The 10,030-nt window shown below is 37.3% G+C and overlaps 1 protein-coding gene and 1 long non-coding RNA gene across 5 annotated transcripts; one reads left to right on the plus strand and one right to left on the minus strand.

The window, feature by feature from the left end:
* The first annotated feature begins 439 nt into the window (after nt 1-439).
* Nucleotides 440-4,709, plus strand: LOC107601103 (coagulation factor IX-like). Of its 3 annotated transcripts, XM_016293128.1 has the most exons (8): nt 440-590; nt 776-951; nt 1,030-1,054; nt 1,933-2,046; nt 2,162-2,296; nt 2,478-2,776; nt 2,926-3,052; nt 3,653-4,709. In XM_016293128.1, exons 1-8 carry the CDS (start codon nt 536-538, stop codon nt 4,231-4,233), a joined length of 1,512 nt encoding a protein of 503 aa, XP_016148614.1. In that variant the 5' UTR covers nt 440-535; the 3' UTR covers nt 4,234-4,709. The 3 variants fall into 3 exon arrangements, with proteins under 3 accessions (XP_016148614.1, XP_016148615.1, XP_016148616.1); XM_016293129.1 differs by lacking the exon at nt 2,162-2,296; XM_016293130.1 differs by lacking the exons at nt 1,933-2,046; nt 2,162-2,296.
* A 1,226-nt stretch (nt 4,710-5,935) lies between these two features.
* LOC107601104 (uncharacterized) lies at nt 5,936-9,832 on the minus strand. Of its 2 annotated transcripts, XR_001610888.1 has the most exons (5): nt 9,284-9,832; nt 9,075-9,187; nt 7,785-7,886; nt 7,523-7,626; nt 5,936-7,428 (listed from the first exon to the last, which is right to left on the minus strand). It is a non-coding gene; the product is annotated as an uncharacterized lncRNA (long non-coding RNA). The 2 variants fall into 2 exon arrangements; XR_001610887.1 differs by lacking the exon at nt 7,785-7,886 and having other exon boundaries at nt 5,938-7,428; nt 9,284-9,822.
* Nucleotides 9,833-10,030: the final 198 nt, after the last annotated feature.

Genomic DNA, 10,030 nt, shown 5'->3' on the forward strand with positions numbered 1-10,030 from the left:
AAAAGGTTCTTCAGATTATAAAAAGGTAAGAAAGCGATGGTTCTTTAAAGAACCTTTGACTGAATGGTTCTTTGTGGAACCAAAAATGGTTCTTCTATGGCATCGCTTGAAGAACCTTTTGAAGCACCTTTATTTTTAAGAGTGTGTATTTTCATGTATATAAAGCCATTTTTATTGTGTGGGAACAATATTGCATGTAGCCTAATATTATATGTACTACAAGTTGAAATACACTACCAGTCAAAAGTTTTTGAATAGAAAGGTTTTGTAAGTTTTTTTAAAGAATTCTCTTCTGCTCACCAAGCTCATTTATTTGATCCAAATAAAGCAGTAATATTGTGAAATATTTTCACTGTTTAAAATAACTGCTTTCTATTTGAAGATATTTTGTTCTACTTTTCTTTCTCTCAGTCAAACAGAATATCCTGTGCCAGTCGTTTGTGTGGAAGTGTGGCAGACAGGTGTACTTTGGAGCGTTGGCTCAGTTTATTTGTCAGCTCACTGTGGAATAATAAGGAACCGAATTTGGATTGATATGGCTTCATTCGTTCTTGTTCTATTCCCACATATTCTGCAGCAGACCTTTGCAGGTAAGACCTACAAAATCAATTACCTCTGTTATAAATCAATCTTCTTTCTTAGAGCTGACAGAGAACATACAAGGCACACTTGGCATTTGCCTTCTGACTTTCTGAGGGTTAATAATCATACTCACGTGCATGCTTTCAGTAGCTCCCCTCCAGTAAAGAATATAAACTCTCAAACTCTGTAACAGCCCCAGGATCAGTGTTCCTAGATGCGGAGAAAGCTGACAGCATTTTGAGGAGACCCAGGCGAGCAAACACAGGACTGTTTGAGGAGTTTCTGAAGGGGAATGTAGAGAGGGAGTGTATGGAGGAGACATGTGTCCTGGAGGAGGCCAGAGAAGCCTTTGAAAATGATGAAAAGACAGTGAGTAGACAAGATGTGGTTTCGTCAGTTGTCATGCATTGTGTAATATAGCAAATGTGCGTTTGGTCTGTTTTTCAGATGGAGTTCTGGGCAAGTTATGTTGGTAAGTGTGTTTAATCATTGACCGTCATATTTACCAAGGGCAAACAGGAGAACATCTCTATATGTTAAAAGAACAGTTCACCCCAAAGATGAAAATTTGCTTCAAATGTACTAACCCCAAGTCCATCCAAGATGTAGATGAGTTTGTTTCTTCATTGGAACAGATTTTTGGGGAATTTAGCATTAGGCTACATCACTTGCTGACCAATGGATTCTCTGCAGTGAATGGGTGCCGTCAGAATGAGAGTCCAAATAGCTGATAAAAACATCACAATAATCCACAAGTAATTCAGTCCATCCTTGAAGCAAAAAGCTGCATGCTTGTAATAATCATATCGATCATCAAAACGGTTGTTTCCAGCAAAATCGAAAGTGCTCTATCCATAATAATGCTTTCTCTCATGATTCTTTCTGTCTTGCCTGCATCAATAGAGAAACATGCACAGATCAAGCACCGTTTACAAGCGAAAACAGTCCAAAACCGGTTCTAAACAAATATGTTGATGGATTTTGATGTGAGAGGACTACATGGGATGAATGTTTTCACTAGAGGAGGAAGCATCATTATGGATAGAGGACATGTATTTTGGCCAGAAATTAGTTTAAGGTTAAAAACATTCTTATGATGTATGTTTAGGTAGCTATTGGATCAATAAATTAAATTATATTTGAACTGGACATCATTATATTCTTAAACTTAGCAAATAAAACTCAGGAAATACGATGCATTTGGGTAACATTTAATTAGACAGATGATTAAAATAATTTAAACTGGATTTGAATCTCCGTCCTCTGTTCCCTCTTCCAGAATTTGAATAAAGCACATTATTTCTATACATTTTTTCTTACCAGTTGTTAATAAATGATCCTGTCTGTTAGATGGGGACCAGTGTAAATCATCACCCTGTCAAAACCGAGGCACATGTGAGGACCAGATGGGCACATTCACCTGTAACTGTCTACCGGGCTATGTCGGCAAAAACTGTGAAATAGGTTAGACAGGATCTCTCTTCCCTCAAACACACAGTGCACCATATTTAGCTAGAATGAATGAATGACCATTACATTCCTGAAGATAATTAAAAAGATGCTGTGTGCTGTTTCTCAGTAACTGGCAAAATGTGTGATGTTGATAATGGAGGCTGTGAGCATTTCTGTGTTGTGATGGAGTCTCATGAGACAGGATGTCGGTGTGCATCCGGTTACAGACTCAAAGAAGATGGATTCACATGTGAACCTATAGGTGATTTAATGACTTCTTAGATTCCTAATGTCTTGATTGAAACATCTGAAAGAGCTAGGCTACTTTCGTTCTTAAAGTACTAGTAGTTTTTTTTTTTTAAGAAAGGCACTGCAAGCAAAGTTTTAATGCAAAACATTTAACAACAACAAATATATATATATATTTTTTTATGTGTCACTAGTTAAGTTTCCATGTGGCAAAGTCACTAAAACAGCTGTGAGAACTTTTGCCAGCGGTCCAACGTCTGCACCAAACTCTACACAATCTTCCAATAAATCCACATCCAGCACTTCCAAACCGGACAACTTGACAAGCCCTTCAAATTCTAAACAGAAAAAAGAGAAAATCGCGCCATCTCATGTAAAACTCCCTAAATGGGCATTTGAGGAGTATTTGATGACTCCTGTACCAACCGTAAGTGCCCCAAAAAGCCGTATTGTTGGTGGCAATCCAGCTTTACCTGGAGAAATCCCTTGGCAGGTAAAGACTATAAATATTATGTGCTATAGCAATCAAAAATGCCTTTGATCAAATCATCTCTGAGTAAATTAGTGAGTTACGGGCACATCTACTACAACGCAATCTGTTTATGCACCCAAAATCATGTCATTTATCCTGCTGATCTCTAGGTGGCGCTGGTGGCGCGCTCAACACACCAGATATTCTGCGGAGGCTCCATTCTTAACCAGTTATGGGTCATTACTGCAGCCCACTGTCTGGTAGGGACTCAGAATGGATCCTTCTACATCAGAGTTGGTAAGACCAGAACAGCAGCTATGGAAATACTGATTCAATTAATTAATTGCTGTATGGTGCCAATATTTAAATTTATAAAATATTTAAAAACTGCGCAGTTGGGCTTCGGGCGTCCCGAGTTCGAGTCCCAGCTCGCGATGTAAGGTTTCCACAAAAATATGAAGCAGCACAGCTGCTTTCACCATTATTAATACGATGATATATTTGTTGAACACCAAATCAATAGACTATAAATAATAGCACGCTTTCTGAAGGATCATGTGACACTGAAGACTGGAGTAATGATGCTGAAAATTACAGGAATATTACATTTTAAAATACATTCTAACAGAGAACTTATTTTCACTTAATTATTTTAAATTGTAAAAATATTTCACAATATTAGTGGTTTTACTGTATCAAATAAATATAGCCTTGGCGAGCATAAAACAATTCTTTAAAAAACAAACATGATCTTATATGCAACATTGCATCTCAGGTAAATGTATCTTTCTTTTCTTTAAAAAAAATATATTCTTTAGATATTTTTTTCCTGAAATTTTTACAATGGTAAGACCAGTTATTAATAATGTTACTAAACTAAACAACTATGCTTCACAGGGGAGCATGATGTCTCCAAGACTGAAGGCACAGAACAGAATCTGAACGTCACCCGTTTCATCTCACATCCCCGTTATGACTCCAAAGTAAGCCTCTACAATCATGACATTGCCTTGTTGCGGCTGCGCAACCCCATCCAGTTTACCCTAACTGTACGTCCCATCTGCCTGGGACCCATGCTCTTCTCCAACTCACTGCTGCAGTCTGGATTTCTGGCTACTGTCAGCGGCTGGGGCCGTCTGCGCTTTCAAGGCCGAAGTGCAGTGAACCTACAGAAGGTTGAGTTGCCTTATGTAGACAGAACAGTGTGTAAGGAAAGCAGCAGTGACCCAGTCACATACTTCATGTTCTGTGCTGGATACTCAGATTCTCCTAAAGACGCGTGTCAGGGGGACAGCGGAGGACCTCATGCCATGCGCTACCACAACACCTGGTTCCTCACAGGCATTGTCAGTTGGGGAGAAGAATGTGCCAAGAAAGGGAAGTACGGTGTGTACACACAGGTTGGTAACTATTATCGTTGGATACAGCACATCATGGGTGTTACCAAGGGAGTGCTGCTTAAAAATGTGGACCTATGATCTAGGATTCTCATTTTAAAATCTCATCTGCACACATGGAGTATTCAAATCTGGAGAGAAAAGATGCACTTGTTTAATCAGGTGAAATAAATACAATTAGATTGTTCGTTATCTGTAACAGATTGTAGTCATGCCCCGCCCCCAAGTCCTGGCTGGCCAATGAGATTCCATCAATAAACCCTGTGCAGCATTCATGGTTTAGTACCTTCACTGTCCCATTAGGACATTTAATAGTCCATAGACACACTGTTTTCACCTGTGGTTTAATGAAAGCTGGTATGTTATTAAGCAATATACTGCCTTGCTACATGGTTAGAACCTGCTAAGGTTTCTTGACTGAGAACTCAATCTCTCATTCAGACAGAAAGAAGAAAAAAATGTAGCCTCTCAAGCTTTGAGCTGCAACTGCCTTCAGAGGGAAAACTGGAGGAACGTGAGGGGGGTTGACTGAAAATATCTGACACTAGAAACCTACTTAAGATTTCAAGGTTACACTTTACTTGAAGGGGTGTGCATAAGACTGGCATGACACCTTCATAATCATGACATGACATCTACATAATCATGACATGACACATGTCATGAATATGAAGGGTTTTTTATGCATGTTTATGACAACTGTCATTAAGTGTCATTCGCTCAGTTATGTAATTTTTAATGCAAAGATGACATTGTTTGAGATGTCTTTGTTATGGGCTATGGTTAGGGGTAAGGATAGGGGTAGGGTTCGGTCAAATAATGTCATATTTGCATTAAAAATTACATAACTGAGCATATGACACTCAATGACAGTTGTCATAAACATGCATAAAACCTCCTTCATATTCATGACATGTGTCATGTCATGATTATGAAGGTGTCATGTCAGTCTTATGCACACCCCTTCAAGTAAAGTGTTACCGATTTCAACAGCGTTCTTTAAGACTCGTGACCTAGTTCTGAAAATCACTGGATCTTACCCATAAACCCTGGAGGCATCAGATCACTCACATCTCACCCGTGAAAGACCCTTTCATCATTTGAGGCCAGTCTCTGGGAGATAACAACACAGTTGATGTTTATGATGTATATGTGCCTTTGACTCTAAAATGTCTAATTCTAAAAATCATTATTAATATATTTGTACTAATTAAAATATACACTACCGCTTAAACATCTGGGGTCAGTAAGATTTTTTTTTCTTTGGAAAGAAGTGCGTTTCATTCAAAGAGGATACAGTACAGACATTGATGTTCCAAAGATTTCTATTTCAAATAAATGGTCCTGAAAAATCCTAAAAAATGTAACACAGTTTCCACAAAAATATTAAGCAGTTCTCAACATTAATAAGTAATATGTCTTGAGCAGTAAATCAGCATATTAGAATGATTTCTGAAGGATCATTTGACACTGAAGACTGAAGTAATGGTGCTGAAAATGAAGCTTTGCAATCACAAGAATAAATTACATTTTAAAATACATTAAAATAGAAAATAATATTTCACAGTATTACAGTTTTTACTGTATTCAATATATGCTCAGATCAAATAAATGCTTGGTCAGCAGACGTTGAAAAATCTTACCGACCCCAAACGTTTAAACACTAGAGTAGTTAAATAATAATACTACGTATATATTTTAGGCACAAATTATTTTACTATTAAATAGTTTTATTTAAAACTTATTTATTTATTTCAATAGGCTGTACAAATTTAAATACAATATTGTTACAATACAATAGTCAACACAGATACATTCCTTCAAAAATAATTTATAAGCCAGTCCCCCAAAAAACAAAACAAAAACAAAAAACAGGATTAAATGCTATTAGATAAAGTGAGGTCCAAAGGTCTGAGACCATTAGTGAAAATGCTTTTGTTTAGCATTACTTCTGAGTGCAAAACTACATTTACAAAATGAACTTGAAATTGATGGAAAAAACCCTGATGATCATGAAATTCTGATTCCCAGATTTTCAATGTGCTCTCAGACATTTGGACACGAATAAGCAAATATGCAAAGTTGATAGTATATATGGCTAATACAGCACAGTACAGGCAGTTGTGTCCTTTACATGGCTTGATTTTGAGTGGGTAGCTGGAGCTCCACGCTGGAAGGGAACAACTTGATAACAAAATTAATAACATAAGAGATGTGCACTCCAAAACGTCTCCTGCTGCTACACAGCTCATTTCCACTTCAAACGCTGGTATATCAAAGTCAGCCCTCCAACTGTAGACCTGATTTAATGTAGTAAATTCATATAAGTCTGCAATTAATATTTCATTAAGCATTCTAAACAGTGGGTATATTTAATGTTTGCTGTATGATCTCCCTTAATAAGAAACCTCCATCAACACGGCTCTGATTTAGCAGATTTCAACACACATGCGCTCAACTCATATTTGTGGCTCCAAAGTCAACTTACATGACAGCCCCCAGGTCTTCAAGCTGGTAGAGTAGATTCTGCATGTAAAGTGCCTGACAAGAGAATTTTACTAAATAAGAGAGGTAAGAATTGACGGCATGCAAAATTCATCCGGTTTAAAGCTGTAGAAAGACACAAAGAGCCACAAATTTGTGACCCGAATAAAGTGCTTTTAAATATTTTTTGAGGTAACTAGTGCACTACTGAGCAAAGTCTGCTTTAAATAAAAAGTGGGGAAACAGGCATTATGGCACTGCATGATTTGGCATTGAAGCTCTCGGGAAGAGCTCAGACTGAGGATAAATACAACAGTACAAGATAAATAACAGCACAAACAAACACAGTTTAAAAATTACGGTCCTTTATGAACAGGATGTTTTCATAGGAGAGGGTTAACCGTGAAGACAGCGACGAAGAGGCCTTTTGATGGGCCTTGATTCATTATTCAACAACTGCAAAGTCTACTGGGACAATCCCAGAGTCAGAATGTTCTAGGCTTCACCTAGTCAGGAGGACTGAAGTGTGTTTAGGCAGAGGACAGATGTTTAAAAGCGCTCTCTGGGTTTTCTGAAATGGTGGAGATCTCTTGTAAGATGTGAAATGCTTTGTCTTTTGCATTTTGGTAGCATCTGTCAATGAGGAGCAGTGCAAAAACTCTGGAATATAGGTCTAAATCCATGTAGTCACATACAGTCTGAGCTACCAAGCGTGAATATTAAAGGTCCAATATTGAACTGGGCCATTCCTTCATGGCGAGCTGAGCTTCCGTGCTTTACGATTCCCTGGGTCTGCACAGAAAATATGGCAGTATGGATTTTAAGCAAACTCATCTTTTCTGGGAACTACACTAAAAAGGCAGCGGATGTCCAAATGGACTCTCACCTCCAAGCCGGTTGGAGTGATTCTTGAGGCTTTCTCCCAGGATGCCCTGCAGGTTGGCAGTAGGGATACGGCCTTCCTGTCTGCGACTCAGATTCTTCACCAGCCTGTGAGAGTACACAGCTATACTGATTCACACCGAACCAATATCTAAATCCACTTTAGTGCCACGAAATTTGTGTTTTTGAGCTAATGCATTTAATCTGGTTCAATTTACCTATAGGTACCACAGAAAAAAGTTCACTCATAAAGAAAGTCAAGTCACCTTTATTTACACAGCAGTATCTGTAGCAGCTTCACATTATTAAACAGGAAAGTAACAGAAATCAGTGATGCCAGCTGCATAAAACCTAAGAGAAATCTAAATCTAAAAAAGCAATAGCTCCAGTAAGTTCAGTGTTGATTTAGTTCAGTTCAATAACTGTGACGTTTTCAGATACCTACCAAATCCTCATATTTACACTTCGAGTAATTTTTGTCTTTAAAGTTCAGGGTTTTGCATCATGTAATATTGAACTGAAAATGCCCTTTAAACTCCAATTAAATTCCTGAATTAGAATTAAGGTTACAAAGAAGATGTAGAATTTGAATTTTCAAAAGAAGGAATATAATGAAAGAAAATTCATAAACTGTAACTGTAATTTTTGACCATTAAATCAACTTTTGCATTTGAAAGGGATCTACAGTAATTCTGAATTTTGCCCAATCCTAGTAAAGTTGACTAAATTGTTCTTCTTGATATGGGACTACATTTCCTGTAAGACTTCACATTTCAAACATTCAAAATCAGGATGTTCTCAAACAGTGATAGTTTACCCAAAAATAACATTTCAATAATCAATTGTCATATTCTTCCAAACCTGTATCACATTCTCTCTCAAGTATTTTTGTATCCAAATAGCTTTGGTTACCACTGATTTCCACTTGACTTCCAATTGTACCAATGAGACATTTCTCAATATGTGACCCCTGGACCACAAAACCAGTCATAAGGGTCATTTTTTTTTTAATTGAGATTTATACATCACATGTGAGCTGAATAAATAAGCTTTCCATTGATGTATAGTTTGTTAGGATAGTACAATATTTGGCCGAGATACAACTATTTGAAAATCTGGAATCTGAGGGTGCAAAAAAATCTAAATACTGAGAAAATTGCCTTTAAAGTTGTCCAAATGAAGTTCTTAGCAATGCATATTACTAATCAAAAATTAAGCTTTAATATATTTACAGTAAGAAATTTACAAAATATCATCATGGAACATGATCTTTATTTAATATCCTAATGATTTTTGGCATAAAAGAAAAATCGATAATTTTGACCCATACAATGTATTTTTGGCTGTTGCTACAAATATACCCCAGCGACTTAAGACTGGTTTTGTGCTCCAGGGTCACATGTATCTTCTTTTATGTTAAGTCGTAGAGGTTTGGAGCAACATGAGGACGAGTAAATGATGACAGAATTGTCATCATTTTTGAATGAACTATCTCTTTGAGTTGCATTTTTCCCAGAATATCGCTTTATATTCCTTTAAGCTCGCACATCACTCACCACTGGCCATCATTTTCCTCATGCTGTAGTTGTATGACATCACCACACCTAATGATGAAGTTATCCGTCCCATTTTTACGCCAGTCGACGAAGGCCCTGTATCTGCCTGCAACCTAAAACAAACAGATAAGTTAAGTATAAGTAAAAAATAACAAGTGTCGCCCTACATGAGTTAGTGACTGAGTGAGTGTGGGATGTTCGTCTCTTACCAGATGTGCGGCGTCCTCCTCCTCAGTGTCAGACGGGTTAGAGAGGCTGTTTGCTCCACTCCAGTCCTCCAGACCTTCACATATATCTACAGAATAAGGTGCGCCCGGCCAGCCTACCACAAACACACCACATGCATGTTTCGGAGTAAATCATTGCATTCTGATTCTTGAAATACATTCTGAATTTAATATACAGTGTCTGATGAACCTAACTGATGCTGACAGCCTTCGTGGGCTTCAGAGATCATGCATGTGGGTGGAGAAATCACATGCTCTTTCAAGTTTCATACTGAGTGTGTGGTTGAAGTTTGTGGTGACACGGATAATGGTTTTACACCAGCGGCTTGGGTAATTTTGAACAGCAAGCATTACACTTCAACTACACTGCTTTGTATGTGTGCAGAATACGAGTTTATAAGTTGGTGAGTATTATATCTAAGGCCCAAATAATTTTTATTTATCAGGACAAACACTTGATTTCACATGCAGTTGCTTTCTGAATTTAAAATGCAATGCATTTACATGTGTTGCAATACTGTCATTTGTAGGTTTCTTTACCTGACCATTTACAGTTACACTATTTACTCTCACCCAAAACACTTAGTAAATTCAAAGGAAAAAACTAAATTTCCAACTTTAAATACATACCACAATTAAAGACAATATACTGTGCATACACAACAAATATGATGAAAAAGAAAGGTTTGTTTTTCAAAAATGTATAATAGTAATAATAATAATAATAAA

This window comes from Sinocyclocheilus grahami, unplaced genomic scaffold (genome assembly GCF_001515645.1).
Source record: "Sinocyclocheilus grahami isolate Dianchi unplaced genomic scaffold, SAMN03320097.WGS_v1.1 scaffold299.1, whole genome shotgun sequence".
Classification (NCBI taxonomy): Eukaryota; Metazoa; Chordata; class Actinopteri; order Cypriniformes; family Cyprinidae; genus Sinocyclocheilus; species Sinocyclocheilus grahami.

Bases quoted from the DNA above. Each gene is read 5' to 3' on its own strand.
- LOC107601103 (XM_016293128.1), top strand. From the start codon at position 536: ATGGCTTCATTCGTTCTTGTTCTATTCCCACATATTCTGCAGCAGACC. The intron at 952-1,029 runs GTGAGTAGACAA...TCTGTTTTTCAG, and splicing joins TTGAAAATGATGAAAAGACA to ATGGAGTTCTGGGCAAGTTA. The intron at 2,047-2,161 runs GTTAGACAGGAT...GCTGTTTCTCAG, and splicing joins CGGCAAAAACTGTGAAATAG to TAACTGGCAAAATGTGTGAT.